At 38.8% G+C, this 17,152-nt stretch overlaps 1 protein-coding gene across 13 annotated transcripts in view; it reads right to left on the reverse strand.

The window, feature by feature from the left end:
- Positions 1 to 17,152, reverse strand: part of CCDC7 (coiled-coil domain containing 7) — a 337,256-nt gene that overhangs the window by 288,922 nt on the left and 31,182 nt on the right. For all 13 annotated transcript variants that reach the window (XM_073885468.1, XM_073885465.1, XM_073885467.1 and 10 more), the window contains exons 5-7: positions 11,370 to 11,390; positions 11,011 to 11,043; positions 5,183 to 5,343 (exon numbers count right to left, since the gene is read on the reverse strand). In XM_073885468.1, coding sequence (XP_073741569.1) covers positions 5,183 to 5,343; positions 11,011 to 11,043; positions 11,370 to 11,390 — 215 coding nt within the window. The remainder of the gene's footprint in view (positions 1 to 5,182; positions 5,344 to 11,010; positions 11,044 to 11,369; positions 11,391 to 17,152) is intronic.

Consider the following 17,152-nt stretch of genomic DNA (forward strand, 5'->3'; position numbering starts at 1 on the left):
CTTGAGGAAACAGTCTTACCAGGAAGACTTACACATAAATCATTAATTCATAATACAAAATTACTAGGTACAGGCATACATTATTTTATTGTGTTTCACTTTACTGCACTTCAAAGACTGCATCTATTACAAATCGGTTTGTGGCAACCCTGCTTACAGAAAGTCTATCAATGTCATTTTTCCAACAGCATCTGTTCACCTTGTGTCTCTGTGTCATATTTTGGTACTTCTCACTATATTTTAAGGTTTTCATTATTATTATATATTGTTAAGGCTATCTGTGATCACTGATCTTTGATGTTCCTATTGGGATTGTTTGGGGGTACCATAAACCATGCTCATATATGGCAGCAAATTTAACAAGAGCTGTTGTGTGTGTTCCGACTGCTCCAACTCGCCTATCCCCCACCTCTTTCCCTCTCCTTGGGCCTTCCTATTCCCTGAGACACAACAGTACCGACATTAGGCCAGTTAATAACTTTATAATGGCCTCTCAGTGTTCAAGCTAAAGGAAGAGTCTCATGTCTCTCACTTTAAAATAAAAACTAGAAATGATTAAGGTTAGTGAGGAAAGTACATCAAAAACCAAGACAGGCTGAAAGCTAGACCTCTTTCACCAGTTATCCAAGTTCTTAATGCAAAGGAAATTAAAAGTAGTACTCCAGTGAATACACAAATGATAAGAAAGCAAAATAGTTTTATTGCTGATCCAGAGAAACTTTCACCGGTCTGGATAGATCAAACCAGCCATATTATTCACTTAAGCCAAAGCATAATTCAGAGCAAAGCCCTAACTCTTCAATTCTATGAATGCTGAGAAAGGTAAGGAAGCTTCAGAAGAAAAGTCTGGAACTAAAAGAGGTTGGTACATGAGATCTAAGGAAAAGAAACCATCTGCATAACATAAAAGCACCAGGTGAAGCAGTATGTGCTCATGCAGAAGCTGCGGCAACTTACCCAGATTTAGCTAAGATAATTAATGAAGGTGGCTACATTAAATGACAGATTTTCAATGTAGACAAAACAGTCTTTTATTGGAAGAAGATGGCGCCTAGTACTTTCATAGCTAGAGAGAATCAATGCCTGGCTTCAAAGCTTCAAACAGCCTGATTCTCTTGTTAGGGGCTAATGCAGATGGTGACTTCAAGCTAAGCCAATGCTCATTTACCATTTTGAAATCCTCGGTCCCCTAAGAATTATGCTAGAGAGGTTGGAAGATGACGGCAGAGTAGGAGAACCCTAGGTTCAGCTGGTCCCATGAATACAAATAGATAACAATCAAATCATCCTAAATACCCCAGAAATCAACCAGAAGACTGGTAGAACAAACTATAGCCAAATGTAGAGCAGAGGTCACATCAAAGAAGGTAGGAAGTAAGGAGATACGGTTTGGGAGAAACACGGATTATGGCCCTGTGGTGGGTAGGGAGCTGCAGTCATAGAGAAGGGCAAGAGACAGACTAGAGCTCACACGGAAGATGAATCCCAATAGCAATTGCCTTGAAAAGCAATAGGGTCTGAATTTCGTGAATTCTTGCAACCAGTGGGGCTTGAAGCCTGGAATTTTAAAGATCAATGGGTTTGGCTGGGAGAGACCCTGGAGGGCACTGGGGTTACTCTTGGAGAAAAGGCAGGATAAACAGCCTGTGAACCTACAGCATGGAAACAGTGATCTGAAGAATGCCTGGAGCACACAGTGGGGAGGTTATCTGCTCATCTCCCACCATGTCCCAGACAGGCAGTGTTCACAGAGAGACCCCTCCGGAACAAAAGAACTCGCAGGCACCATGTCCAAAACCTTCGGGATACTGGGGAAACAGTTCTAAGAGGCAAGTTTATAAAGACCAACCTCAACAAAAAAAATCTCAAATAAACAACCTAACCTTACATCTACAGGAGCTAGAAAAAGAACAAAACCCAAAACCAGCAGAAGGAAGGAAATAATAAAAATTAGAGCAGAAATAAATGATACCAAAACTTGAGTCTCTGAGAATCCAGACCCTGATGCTGAAGCTCGCTCCATCTCAGGACTGTGACTGTGATCTCCAAGATTTGGACCACATATCTTCAAGTTTCCACCTTGATCCAGACATCATTAACACTGTCCCTCTGTTTTTTGTTTGTTTGTTTGTTTGTTTGTTTGTTTTAAGATTTTAATTATTTGAGACAGAGAAAGCAGGAGCAGGGGGAGGAATTGAGGGAGAGGGAGAGGGGAGCTGACTCCCCTGCTATGCATGGAGCCCCAGCGGGGCTGATCCCAGGACCCTGAAATTATGATCTAAGCCAAGGTCAGATACTTAACCAACTGAGCCAATCAGGCACCCTGTTCCCCTGGTTCTTGACCCAGTGTGCACCTCGGCCCCACCAAAGCCCCAGACCTGACCCCCTCTCATTCAGGCTCACTCCTACACCCAAGGTCCTGGCCACTAGCCCCGTGGTGCTCCCTGCACCTGCCAGCCCTCTCCAACCCTTCTCCTGACCGGATTATGGTCGAGCCTTCTGCCGCTGCTCTGGACTGAGCCAGCACAGCCACACCCACAGTGGCAAGAAGCCAGACTGCTGCCTGACTTGCAGTAAGTCGTCCGGCCATCGCGCCGCGCTGGCACAGCACCGCGGCATCCACACCGGCCGGTGGCCCGACCCGAACGCCATCTGCAGCAAAGCCTTCAGTTGGCACTCCACACTGCTGAAGCACTGTGGCGGCCCCAGCCCCAAGAAGCCGCAGCACGGCCCTGTATGTGTCAAGGCATTCGGCGAGGCTTGCAGCTAGCGCGGCACCTGCGCATGCACAGCAGCCTTCGGGCGTGCAAGTGCCCAGTGTGCACCAACGGCTCAGGCAGGGCTCAGCGCTGTTGAAGCACCTGCGAGTGCACACCCGCGAGCGGCCATTCCCATGCCTGCAATGCGGCAAGGCCTCCGGCCGGAGCTCAACACCTTGGTAACACCAGTGCTTGGGCGCGCGCGCACGCGCGGGCGCACACACACACATAACACATACACACACGGACGCACGGCAGAGCGCCCCTACCGCTGTCCCCACTGCCACAAGGCCTTCGGCCCGAGCTCCAACTTGCTGCATCACCTGCGAATCCACACCGGCAAATGGTCCTATGCCTGTCCCCACTCTCCAAGGCCTTTGGTGCGAGAGCTCCTCCCTGCTGCAGCACCCGCATATGCATTCCGGGGTGTGGCCCCTACCGCTGTCAGCTCTGTGGCAAGGCTTTCTGACAAGCCTCCAGCCTCACCACGCACAAGTGGGTGTGTGAGGGTGCAGCTACAGCTGCCACCACAGGCCAGGGCCTCAACCCTGCTCCAGTGTTGAGGCCAGAGCGGGTCTCCCTCCTGGGTCCTGATGCTCTCTCTTCCTGCCTCTGTCCTGGGCCGCAGCCCTGAACCCAGCTCTGGCCTTGGTCCTGACCCTAACTCTGTGCAGGGCTCCCTCCCTAATCCCACTCCAAAGTTGTTTCTGGTTCTGAATCTACCCTCACTCCTGATTCTGTCATATCTTCTGACCCTAAGCCTTGTCACAAGGCCAATCCTGACTTGTGGCCAGGCTTGACCATGGATCTGGTCCCACCCCTATCAGGATCCTGTGCCCAGCCCCAACTCTGAGTCTCACCCTGAACCCTGCTCTCCCACCCATGACACTGTCAGTCCATCCCTCCCTACTGTCTAGAGTCCTGAGTGAGGGTAGGAGCAAGGGACACTGCTGGGGCCCCATGGCTGAAGTGGACTCCCAACACTACAGTGAGATATCGTATCACACCTGTTAGAATGGTTAAATTTAACAACACAAGGAACAACAGGTGTTGGTGAGGATGTGGAAAAAAAGGAACACTCTTGCACTGTAGGTGGAAATGCAAACTGGTGCAGCCATGGTAGAAGACAGTATGGAGGTTCATCAAAAAGTTAAAAATAGAACTATTCCATTATCCAGTAATCCCACTACTGGATATTTACCCAAAAAATATCAAAAAAATTCAAAAGGATACATACACACCAATGTTTATAGAGCATTATTTACAACAACCAAATTATGGAAGCAGCACAAGTATCCATCAACTGATGAATGGATAAAGAGAAGTGGTATATATGCACGGTGGAATATTACTCAGCCATCAAAAAGAATGAGATCTTGCCATTTGCAATAACATGGATGGAGCTAGAGAATATAATGCTAATTGAAATAAGTCACTTAGCAGAAAGACAAATACCATATGATTTCACTTACATGTGGATTAAAGAAACAAAACAAACAGGCAAATGTGGAAAAAAGAAGAGAGACAAACTAAGAAACAGATTCTTAATTATAGAGAACAAACTGATGGTTACCAGAGGGGAGGAGGATGGGAGGTTGGGTGACAGAGGTGATGGGATTAAGGCGTGCACCTGTTGTGATGAGCACCAGGTGATGTATCAACAATCCTGTGGAATCACTATACAATCACTAAATAAAAAATAAAATAACAAAAGTTGAGTAAATCAGAGACCTAATGTACAACATGGTGTTTACAGTTAACAATACTGTTGTATACTTGAAATTTGCTAAGAGAGTAGATCTGGAGTGATCTCACCACAAAAAAAAAAAATTTAAGACAGCTAAACCTCAAATATCAAAAGTGAGTGTCAATAGTTAATAGGAGTATCATTGTAATCATAATTTGAATCTTCCATCTGTCAAAAAAAAAGGCTTTTCTCAACTAAAAAATAGGAAATTATTCTTTGGAACATATCCCTGTCCCTTTGAAATTTTTAAAAAAGCTGTTCATAAACAATTATTTAATTATATCCTAGTTTCCTATTTATTATAGAAGCTACATAATCAAACTGAAAGATTTTAAACACAGATATTCAAAGCCAGCCATGTCCAATAGAACTTCCTAACAACAACCACATTGGTTACTAGGCATTTGAAATGTGGCTCATGTGACAGCAGAATTGATTTTTTAATTAAATTGAACTCAATTTTAAATTTAGTAGCCACACATGACTAGTGACTACTGATTGGACAGTGCCATTTCAAACTATTAAAAATTTCAAATAGGAGAAAGCTGACTAGACTATTTGATTTGATTTAGAAACTCTATGTACAGTATAATATCTGAACCATTATCTTACATGCATTACTAAGTATATACCAACTCATTGTTTTGAATTCTATTAACTCTTATATTTTACTTACTTGGCTTTAGACAATGTGGTCCTCGAGGAGTATTTAGACTGTTGTTTAAGGTGATTTTTCCGTGCTTCTATTTTTTGCACCTGTTTTACTACTTGTGCAATGTTTAAGGTTTTGTCAGGTGCTGGAAACTCTACCTCTAAAAAAGTTTGATCTTTACTTATCTAAAATGATAAAATTAGCCAGTTACTTAGGAAATACCCATTTGCTCCTATACCTCAAAGAAATGTCATCATTTACCATATTTAAATAATTTTTATAATACTCTTATCTATAGCTATAATCGAATACTGATATTTTATAAATATAATTTTATGAGTAATTACCTAGCAACAGAATGATAGCTAAGTGTTGACTTTTACATGTCAAAACTCAATCCAATCTTCTGTTTATTATCTAAATATGTAAGAATTTTAAGCAAGGTCAATAATAATTGAAACAGGATCAGTCTTACCTATGATAAATATGGAAAGACAGTAATTTGCTCTCAAAAGCAATACCTTCTACTACTAACTCCCAGAAGTTAATATATAAAAGTCTATGAAACTGGCACCCTTTGGTCTGTCTGGGAAAAACTGAGACCCATTTGGGTGTCTCAAGACTTTTAGAATAGACCAAGCTATAGAATAATGAGCAATCAGGAGAATCAGTAAGATCCACAGAATAATATGATAGACCATAACTGATATTCTAGGTATTAAGTCTGTTTAAAGAAAGCTGAGCAAGATGAGTGCCTCCCCGCTAACAAAAAAAAAAAAAAAAAAAAAGGCACAATGAAAGAAACACAGAAACAGCCAATATGTGTAGACATAAGCAGAGAAGCAACTGAGGTTAAAAAAAAAAAATTTTTTTTTTTTTTTTACAAAACAGCAGAGATCTACCTATGTATATATATACTTTCAACCCTAATGAGGGGAGTGGAAGTTAAAAAAAAAAAAAAAAGAAGAAGAAATAGTAGTCAAGACATAGACCTAAAACCTAGCAAAGAGAAATTCTAGCAATGGGATTTAAAAGAGACTTCATTTTAGTAATGCCTACTTGAAATGGAATTAGGATATAATAGCAGGAAGTATATACTGGGCAATGAACTACAAGTCTGAAATTGAGGGATGCAGAACAAGTGGAAGGGAAATAGGAGATGTATGGAAACTCTATGGACAAAGGCATGATCCCAAAAAGAGGACATAATTTGGTATATCAGATATATCGCCAAATGATAAATGGAGTCTAAAAGTGATGTAGCCAGTTATCAATTTATTGCCTCTCATCTAAAAATCCATTCTTCATTGTCCTGCTTATAACAGTGGAACAATTCTCTCTTGACAGGTATCATGTTAACCTTTATTGATAGAAGGTCCTAGACACTACAGAAAGAAGCAGCTTTCTTCCTAACTCTGTTACCTCTGTCTGCTTAATCCTAGGACACTGCATAATATACCTAGTAGAGCACACTCCAGAAAGTTTCAACAGCACCACCCCCATAGGTGTCTTCCTCACAAGGTCCCTGGCATGACTCATTCCCTTGGGCAGCTTCTCCCAGAACTTCTTAGCAAAATCTACCAGTGCAGAACCTCCCTCTGGGAAGCTTTCTAGCATACCACCCTTGTAGGCAGCAAGAGGTATAGTACCTCCCTGGAAGATGGCTTTTCCCAGCACCACAGAGGATGGCTTCCCAATGTACTGCCATCATGGGCAGTTTCCCAGTAAATCCTAGTTCCCACCAGCATGGCACCCCAGCAAACTTCTCTGCCACTCAGTGATGACAGCTGCTCCTTCTTCACAGGTGCAGACCTTAGCCCTGAGTGAGGAAGAGGGTAAGGATAGGGGTATTAAGATTTGTTCCTTCCTTAAGTGCTATGCTTCCATCCTATCATTAGAGGCTGCTCTTCATACTTTCTATCCCTGTATTCTTTACAGTTGTCTTTATCACTTATTCTCCTGTTATAATAATTCTTTATATTAAACTTTCCCTATTCAGATTACTGTGTAGTTTTTATCTTTTGATCAGTCCCTAACTGATACATTGTATTTCCCATTAGGAATTCAATTTAAACTTAAGTCCTTTCTGGGAGAAGAGATGATGTCACAGAACTAAAGGAATATGGAATATGGAATAGACAATGACATTATAGGCTATAAGATTTCATCAAAGAGACACACTGGGCACAGGTTCCAGCAGAACAACTCTGAAGCTCATAGGCTACATGCTTACCCTACATTTCTCTGCTATGGCTCACCATACATTATGAAGGCTTCCACATATATCTTGTTAATGCAACAAGAAAACAAGCATATAAACCTGCATGTACTAACAATAAAATGTGTCAGCAATAAATATGAGATTATTCCACAATTCTCAAATGTTAGTGTACATAATAATCCTCTAAAAATCCTATTAAAAAGTGGATTCCTAACCTATATACACACAAGAAAACTTAAATTCAGTAAGTCTGACTTGGAATTCTGAAATGTGCATTTGTAACAGGTATCTTGGGTGATATTTAAACATGATCCATCAAATATATTTTAAGAAACACTCATCAAAAGCCAGAAGATAATACACTTTGGCAATGTATCTGATACACCAAATTAAGCAATTATTCAAAAGAATTAATTATGGCTCTAAAAACTAAAAAATTTAGAATTCCAGATCAGAAATTTAGTTGTATACTGAAGATTCCTCTTGATGAACATAAATGCATAAATCAGGATTTCAGGAATACCAGAAATGATGGTAACTGGCCCTAAGATGTAAATAGATACAGAGAAAAATAGACACATATGACAGCTCTTTAGGTTATAAAATCAAAAGGGCTCAGGAATGTACTGAATATTAGGAAATTGAGTTGTCAAGGTAAATCACCACACTTCTGGTTTACCCAAATGAATAAATACTACTACCATTCACTGAGATAGGGAATACTGGAGGAGGTATAAGTTTAGGGGTAAAAAATTCTTGGTTTTGACTCTGGGTTTGAGGTGAAATAGTCTAGAGGAGTTCAGAGGACAGTTTTGAGCAAGAGGGGTATATTTCTAAATTACCAGTATAAAGGTAATACTTAAATAGAAAAACTGGTTGAGGTTGCCTACAGGGAGAAGCTCAGAGCAAAGAAAAAAAAGGAAGGCATAGAATGAAATCTCAAAGCATTCCAATATTTACTGGTTAGAAAAGGAAGATGTCTCTACAAAGGAAACAGCTAAAGAGGTAAAACAATAGCCAGGAAAGTGTAATTCACAAAAGCCAAAGAAATAGTGTTTTAAAAATGAGGAAATGATCAACAATGTCAACTATGGCTGAGGTAAAGAAAATTGCCTATTCAATTTAACAGTATAAAAATTGCAGAGAACCATACAGAATGTTTTCTTTGTTATGGAGAGAGAATCCAGTCTGGGTAGGCTGAGAATGCTTTGGAAATAAGAAGAATATATACAGTAAATTGATATCAAAAAAATTTAGTACTGAACCAGTAAAGTATGGCCCTTAGCTGAACTGTTAAATTTTTATAGAAAATCCATAGACAACTCCAACTGTTTTCATAACCCTAGTTGGCCCAGATTAACCTCCTCACTAAGTGCCAATTTACCAGTTAACAATTTTTTTTATAAAAAAAAACTCAACTAGTTTCATTGTTCCTAAACTGTCTGCAAGGCTTTTCTCTCCTCTCTTTTTAAAAATTTTTTTTAAAGATTTCATTTATTCATTTATTTGAGAGAGAGAGAGCAGGAGCAAGGGGAGGAGCAGAGGGACAGGGAGAAGCAGGTTCCCTGCTGAGTGCGGAGCTGGACAAGGGCTGGATCCCAGAACCCGGAGATCATCACCTGAGCCGAAGGCAGACACTTAATGAACTGAGTCACCCAGGTGCCCCTTCTCTCCTCTCTTTTATAAATCTTGGGTTTTGCCTTTATTCTCCAACAATAATCTAATAACTATTTTCCTCGTGAATAAATTTGCATACAAAATAGTTTTTAAAAGTTGGTTATGAACGGCAAAAGAGAAATAGGCCTGTAACTGTAGGGAATGTGGCATCAAATTAGAAAGATATGAGCATATTTAAAACCTGAAAGGAATGACACAATTGATTAGGAAAAGCTTAATATACAAGAATGATTAATCAAATTTCTTAAGATCCAAAACAAGAATGAGTTTTATGTAGGAAGAGGAATAATATCTGTTGAACAAGAGGAAAGGAGTGTAGAATGAGCATGGATATAAATAAGTTTTTATCTGATAGCAGATAATGAAGGAGTTCTAACTGGTGGCTTGTATTTTCAAGCATTTTAAGTGACTGGCTGACAGTGAAAATGAAAATGGGACAGAGGGAATGTGGGTTTGAGATGATAGATGAAAAGGATTGAAATTCATTTTGGAAATACAAAGGAATTGCCAGGCAGTATTTGGAATAATTATGTCTAATAACTGCGTCATTTCATCAGTGTTTCACAGCTAAGCTAAAGGCCCAAAGAGTAAATAATTGCATTTACTCAAGGTTAAATTTTGTTAGACAAGTGCAATGAAAAAAGCAAGAGGTAAAGGAGAGTAGGAAGTTAAGAAATTCACTGTTATTAAGTACATATTCTCTAAGCTGAAAAGAACAATGAGTAAAAAAACTACAGGAAGGTTAAGAAATGAATGCACTAGTGGTCTTGATAAAGTCAAAGAGTGACCAGAATAGTATTTAAATAATAACTGATAAGATAGAAATTTGTAGTTCAAGAATAAGTTGCCTGAATTAGTGATTTTTAAAATAAAGCAATTTGGTTAATGATAAGGTTTGGAGTATGACAAGTAGTGAGGTTCAAAGGTAAAGAAAGACACTAGTTCTTGGGAGATAAGTCAAGGAACTGAGAGGCTAGGATTTGGGATGGGTCTTCACATTGACAGGACTAAGAATTAAAAGAGGAAAGTGAGACAAATCCATGAATAAAACAGAATAAAAAGAAGTTGGTAGATGAAAGTAAGAAGGCAGAAGGTAAGCTAGACTGTTCAAATTGCAAAGTATGCATTTTACAAGAGGGGAGAACAGTGGACTTCACCTCAGTTCTCCATCTGTGGAAAGATAATGATCAATCTACCATAGTCAAAGAAGAACTACTAACACTCTTTCAACATCAACCATATCTATCCTAAAGCAAATAGTATACAGTCCATAAAAGTCTACTCTGGAGCCAAAGGTAAAATAATAAGAGGGTGCTAGGAGATAGTTACAATTTCTATCTTTACTTTTTAATTTTATATCCCAAATAAATGAACCTATTTAATTTAAAGTACCTGGGATTCAAAAGTGTCTAATTGGACTAAACCAGAGCATAACCAAGGGAGAACAAGAATCATTCGATAAATCACTGAGGCTACCCTAGAAATCATTCTGCTATATTAACAGCATAGTCTTTCCCAAAATAGAATTAAAAACCCTTAAGGTTAGAGACCACTAGCTTTCAAAATGGTCATAAAACATCTGAAAATCTAAAGTACAAAAAAGAAATCATTAAAATAACATTAAGTTTAAAGAAAACCGATATATAATTTTATAAGTAGATTATCATATTATACATGCTTTTTTAAATACAGGAGAAGTGTTTAAGTTGGTAAGTTTTCTCTTGTCACTTACTCTTCTATGTAAATTAGGAAAGAATGATAATTTAATTTTAGGAGAAAGAATGTGTCAAACTCAGAGAATTCCAGATACATGCAGGAATGTAGTGTGTAATCACTGAGAAACATTTTGTTCTACCCATTTGTTCCTTCTCTATCTAAATTAAAAGGTTATAAACAATGATTATTCAAAATTTTAATATCAATTTAATTCACAGTTAAGAAATGTTATACTTACCTCTTCCATCTGATTGACCTGTTGCTGAAACCACTTAAAAAAAAAAAAGGAATACTTATTGGCAAGTTATTCAAACATATAGGTACACGTGAACGCATTTGTGTGTGTGTGTGTGTGTGTGTGTGTGTGTGTGTGTGTTGTGTCTTCATCTATCACATGTTAGCCCTGAACCAAACATCATTATCCTAGGGTTCAGAATGGGGCTAATGCAACATACAACTCAAACATAACATTTTTAAATATGTATAGTAGCAAGTTTGGGAATTCTTTTTACTTCCTCAAAACTTAGAAACCTCTTCATTAATATGTATTTCTGTATTAAATGTTAGTAGGTTTAAACTGTAGTATATTGAACATACCTTAAAAAGAGATTCCAAAATCTGGAAGATAAAGTTTTAATTAAAACATTTAAAAAATAAAAATTCTTCATAGTGTGTGATGTAATAAGTCTCTATAATTCTCAGTCAGAAAAATTCACAAATTACTAAAACTATAACTCTATAACCCAAAATCATAATATGTTTATAATTACAGATATAGTTTTTAGTATATCTTGCATAGATAATTCTAGAAAAATTTCCATCTTTATAGATCTATATTAGGATACCCCAAAATAATTCACATATATGATTTCATATATTTTCTTAATATAGATAAGGAAAAAATTAAGATTCCTCTTGGAAGAGATTTTTTTTCATATAGCAGAGAATATAGTAATGAAAAGCATTATCATAAGCACATTATCTCCTCAATGAGACTTTGCTCTGATAACGGGCCTAAAAATCAAGATATAAAATATTATACTACTACTTGATATTTTTGATTGAAAATGCAAAGAACTGGTTTGGGAGATTGTGACAGAAATTGAATATCCAAAATGAATCATACAATCCAAAATACTAATATTTAACACTTAGAAAATGTAATGTTAAAAATGATTATGTTTGCCACACAAAATAAAAGCCCATTCTATCATATCCAGATAAGAGTTTTTAATCACTTTGTTAAAGAAAAATATTACTACATTCATTCAGGCAGTAAAAAAAAAGTTACTTAACTAAAAAATCAGGCTAGTCTAAAATTTCTCTTCTGTCACACTAACTCTAAATCAATAGTTCAAAAATTGTGGTCCCACAATCAAAAGCATCAGCATCACCTAAACAAAGATATTCATTGGCAATGTAAATTCCTAGGCCCTACCCCACTCAACTGAATCAAAAACTCTGGGAGTAGGGCCAGTAATTTGTGTTTTAACTAGCCCTCCAATTGATTCCACTGCATGCTAAAGTTTGAGAATCACTGTGCTAAGTAATAAGAAATCAGAAATCTAAGCAAAAAGGGCTGAGATAATCAAGAAAACATACCAAAGTAAATAAATATCCAAGACTGAAGGAAAATATTTTCAGCTACATAAGGATTTAGAAACTAATGTTCACTGAGGCATACTACCTTGTAATAAACTCATTCTTCCCACTATCAAAAGAGATTCCAAGGTTCTCAAAACCTCTTTTCCTATCTCAGAAGATGATGGGAAACCATCATATATCAATTCATCCACTCATTAGAGCCAGAGTTCAACAACTATTTAAACCACTAAAAGCCTGGAGAACAAAGGCTTTCTCAACTACTGAGATATCAGTTCTAGTAATGTTAAATCTAGAACATTATTGATAAAAGTGGAAACAGACCAGAAATGAGAAAATCAATTTTAGGCAAACACTAAATAGAAAGAGAAAATTCTATGAAAATATGGAAGAATATATATAAAGTTCCCCAGGAAAATATTAAACTTCCACTCTAATTTTAAAGATATTATCATGTAAGTGTGAAGCCAAGACAAAACTATTTTCAGAAATTCAAAGGCTCAGAAATGTTTTCACCACACATTCTAACCTAGCAAACAAAAACAAAATTTATTCTTAGAAAGTAAACACAAGAAAAAACTATAGGCAAGGTAACCAACAAATACCCTCCTCTTTTTGTTTCAACTTTTAATTTAAATTCCAACTAGTTAGCATATAGGGTGATATTAGTTTCATGAGTAGAATTCCGTGATTCATCGTTAACATATTACACCCAGTGCTCACCACAAGTGCCCTCCTTAATACCCAACACCCATTTAACCCATCCCCCTGCCCACCTCCCCTCCAGTAACTCTCAGTTTGTTCTCTACAGTTAAGAATCTGTTTTAAGGTTTACTTCTTTTTTCCCCCTATGTTCATCTGTTTCATTTCTTAAATTCCACATATGAGTAAAATCATATGGTATTTGTCTTTCTCTGACTCACTTATTTCACTTAACATAATACACTCTAGCTCCATCCACGTTGTTGCAAATGAAAAGATTTCATTATTTTTTATGACTGAGTAATATCCCATTGTGTATATATACCACAACTTCTTTATCCATTCATCAGGAAATGGACCTTTGGGCTCTTTCCATACTTTGGCTATTGTTGATAATGCTGCTGTAACATAAACATCAGGGTACATGTCTCCTCCCCTTTGGATTAATATTTTTTTAATTCTTTGAATAAATACCAAGGAGTGCAATTGTTAGATCGTAGGGTAGTTTTATTTTTAACTTTCTGAGGAACTTCCATACTGTTTTACAGAGAGGCTGTAATTCCACCAACAGTGTAGGAGAGTTCTCCTTTCTCCGCATCCTCACCATCTGTTGTTTCCTGTGTTGTTGATTTTAGACATTCTGACAGGTGTGAGGTGATATTCATTGTAGTTTTAATTTGTATTTCCCTGATGATGAGTGATGTTGAGCATTTTTTCATGTGTCTGTTAGCCATCTGAGTAAATACCCCACTCTTAAAAAAAATTGTGGCTAATGGGGCTGTCACTCAATGCCACTGTCATAAAAGACTTCCTAATGAGAAGATGGCATAATATTTTTTAAAGTGAAATAATAACCTGTAACCAAAATTCCAGATAGGCATATTGTGTCACTGAAGCCAAGAGAAGTCCTGAAAGACTGGCAGTTTTTGCCTTTGTTTTATCTAGCTCAAAACTCTCTCAAGGCAAAAAAACAAACAAAGCAAAATAAAAACAAAAGAACAAAAAACCCAGCTAAGTAGAGGGCATTCCTCAACATTGAAAGGCAAATAAACAAGCTACAGCTCCCTGAGAAAAATATTGCCTTTGTGGCAAATAATATACATGTCAACAGCCTAGAAGAAAAAGCTGGGTAAAGAGTTACTTTGGAAAATAAGGATTTTGAAAAGATCCCATATATAAGGGAGAATCTAGTAAGCCATACACTTACCCAGGCCAAGACTCATGCTCAGAAAAATATCTGAATGACCATTAAACTTCCACCTTTGGCTTATCTTTATCTCAGAGCAAGCAGAAAATGAAGGCTAACTCAAAATTTGTAAACAGCCTGGCTAAGCTTTGAAGGAGTGCCCCAACACAGAGCCAATCTTAAAGGAACAGGAAATTTTTTTCTCCTTTTCTTCTTTATTTATTTGTGTGTGTGTGTGTGTGTGTGTGTGTGTAGCTCAAGGCATTTAAGGAAATCTTTCTTAAATCCACCAGCTGACCACAAGCAACAGGAACAGAAGCCTGAGAGACAAAACACTTAATCAAGGAATATAGACTTTCAAAATAAATAGTTAGACTTCTGGTTTCCAATCCAGCATGCAAGGAGCCTGGATTAGTCACACTGTCCTAACAATAAAAGCTGAATGAACTGGAAATCTACAACTCTTCTTATATCTATCACAGAATTGAGGTCACTGAACAAATCACAGCACCAAAAATTAAAGAGACAAACAGGTGATACTGAGAATCAGAAATTATCAGAGCAGAAATCCATGAGAACAAACCTGAGGAACTAGCAGTGAGATAAGAAAACCCAAACTGGGGGGGGGCGGAGCAAGATGGCGGAGGAGTAGGAGACCTAGATTTCGTCTGGTCTCAGGAATTCAGCTGAATAGGGATCAAAACCATTCTGAACACCTACGAACTCAACAGGAGATCGAACAGGAGAGTAGCAACAACTCTCTGAACAGAGAAGCGACCACTTACTGGAAGGTAGGACGTGCGGAGAAGTGAATCCGAGGCGATATTCGGGAGGATAGACGGCGGGGAGGGGGCCTCCGCCGGCCGCTTCTGGCAAGTGATAGAGCCGCGGAGCACAAAATCGGACCTTTTAGAAGTTGGCTCGGCGGAGGGACGTCGCTGCAGTGGCTAAGCGGGGGGTGGAATCCTCCCGGGACAGTGTGGTCTCAGGACCCTTGGGGTCACAGAGAGACCGGGGGTGCCTGAGTGCGCCAGAGCTCCCAGGTATCAGAGCGGGGAAGCCGGCTGCAGAGACGGAGCAGAGTCGCGGGCTCTCAGCTCGGGGTTGCCATAAACTATGATCCACGGCCCAGTCGGGGCACAGCTCCTCCAGCAGGGACCCAACAAGCAGCAGATCCGGGGAGACTCCCCTTCCTTCCCGGGGAGGAGCGGTGCGGGAACGCACTGCAGGGATCTGCTGGGTTTGGAGACTCCATGCGGGGTCGGGTGCCAGAGATAGCAACGCTCGATCACAGGCCGGGTGAGCACGGAGTGCGGCCGGAGACCGGGGACACAGGAGTGACTGCTTTTCTCTGGGGGCGCACTGAGGAGCGGAGCCGCGAGTTCTCAGCTCCTCCGGGTGGAGATTGGGAGGCCACCATTTCTGCCCTGGTCCTCCAAAGCTGTACCGAGAGCTTGCAGGGAACAAAAGCTCCTGAGAGCAAACCCGAGCAGCTTCCTTAGCCCGGACCGACAAGGGCGGGGCAATTCCGCCTCCGGCAAAGACATTTGGAAACCACACCAACAGGCCCCTCCCCCAGAAGATCAGCACAAACAGCCAGCAAGCCAAGACCAAGTTGATCGATCAAGGAGAATGGGAGAACTCCAGCGCTAGGGGAATACTGCACATAGATTCATGGCTTTTTTTTTTTTTTTTTACCATGATTCATTATTTCATAAAAGTTAATTTTTGTTGACTGTTTTTTTTATTTTTCTTTTTCCCTTTTTCAACCAACATCTTATCAATCCCTTTTTAAAAAAAAAAAAATTTTTATTTTTATTTTTCATTTTTAGAGTCATATTTTATCCCTTCATAGTAGTTACCCTTATTTTTGGCATATATATATAAGTTGTTCTCTCTTTAAAATTTTGAGGTACAGTTTCTTCTAACAGATCAAAATATACCCTAAATCACTAGTGTATGGCTTTGTTCTAGTCTCCTGCCTGATCACATTCTCTGCTTTTTCATTTTTTTTTTCTTAAATCTTCTTTCCTTTTTCAAACAACTTATCTTACCAAGTCCTTTTATAAAATCTTTTATAATTTTCATCTTTACAGTCATCTTCCATCCGTTCATTGTATCAACCCTTATTTTGTACATATATGCCTTTCTTCCTTTAAAATTTTAGGAGGCACTTTTTTCTAACAGACCAAAATACACCCAAAATCTAGTGTGTGGCACTGATCTATGCACTAGCCTGATCATATTTGATCATATTCTGCTTTTTTTGTATTGTTTTGTTTTTGTTTTTATCTTTCTTTTCTTTTTTTTTTTTTCTCTTTCTTTTTTCTTTCTTTCCCTTTCTTTTCCCCTGGTCTCAGGTCTTTTCTGATTTGTATACAGTATATTTGCTGGGGACGTTGTAAACCTGTTAGCATTTTGTTCTCTCATTCATCTATTCTCCTCTGGACAAAATGACAAGATGAAAGAAATCACCTCAGCAAAAAGAACAAGAGGTAGTACCGTCAGCCAGGGACCTACTCAATACGGACATTAGTACAATGTCGAACCTAGAGTTCAGAATCATGACTTTAAAGATACTAGCTGGGCTTGATAAAAGCGTGGAAGTTATTAGAGAAACCCTTTCTGGAGAAATAAAAGAACTAAAATCTAACCAAATCGAAATCAAAAAGGCTATTGATGAGGTGCAATCAAAAATGGGGGCACTAAAGGCTGGGATAAATGAGGCAGAAGAGAGAATCAGTGATATAGAAGACCAAATGATGGAAAATAAAGAGGCTGAGAAAAAGAGAGAGAAACAACTACAGGATCACGAGGGCAGAATTCGAGAGATAAGTGATACGATAAGACGAAACAACATTAGAATAATTGGGATCCCAGAAGAAGAAGA

Source organism: Callorhinus ursinus, unplaced genomic scaffold (genome assembly GCF_003265705.2).
Source record: "Callorhinus ursinus isolate GAN/ISIS: 27379988/994484 unplaced genomic scaffold, GSC_fseal_2.0 scaffold62, whole genome shotgun sequence".
In the NCBI taxonomy this organism is placed as follows: Eukaryota; Metazoa; Chordata; class Mammalia; order Carnivora; family Otariidae; genus Callorhinus; species Callorhinus ursinus.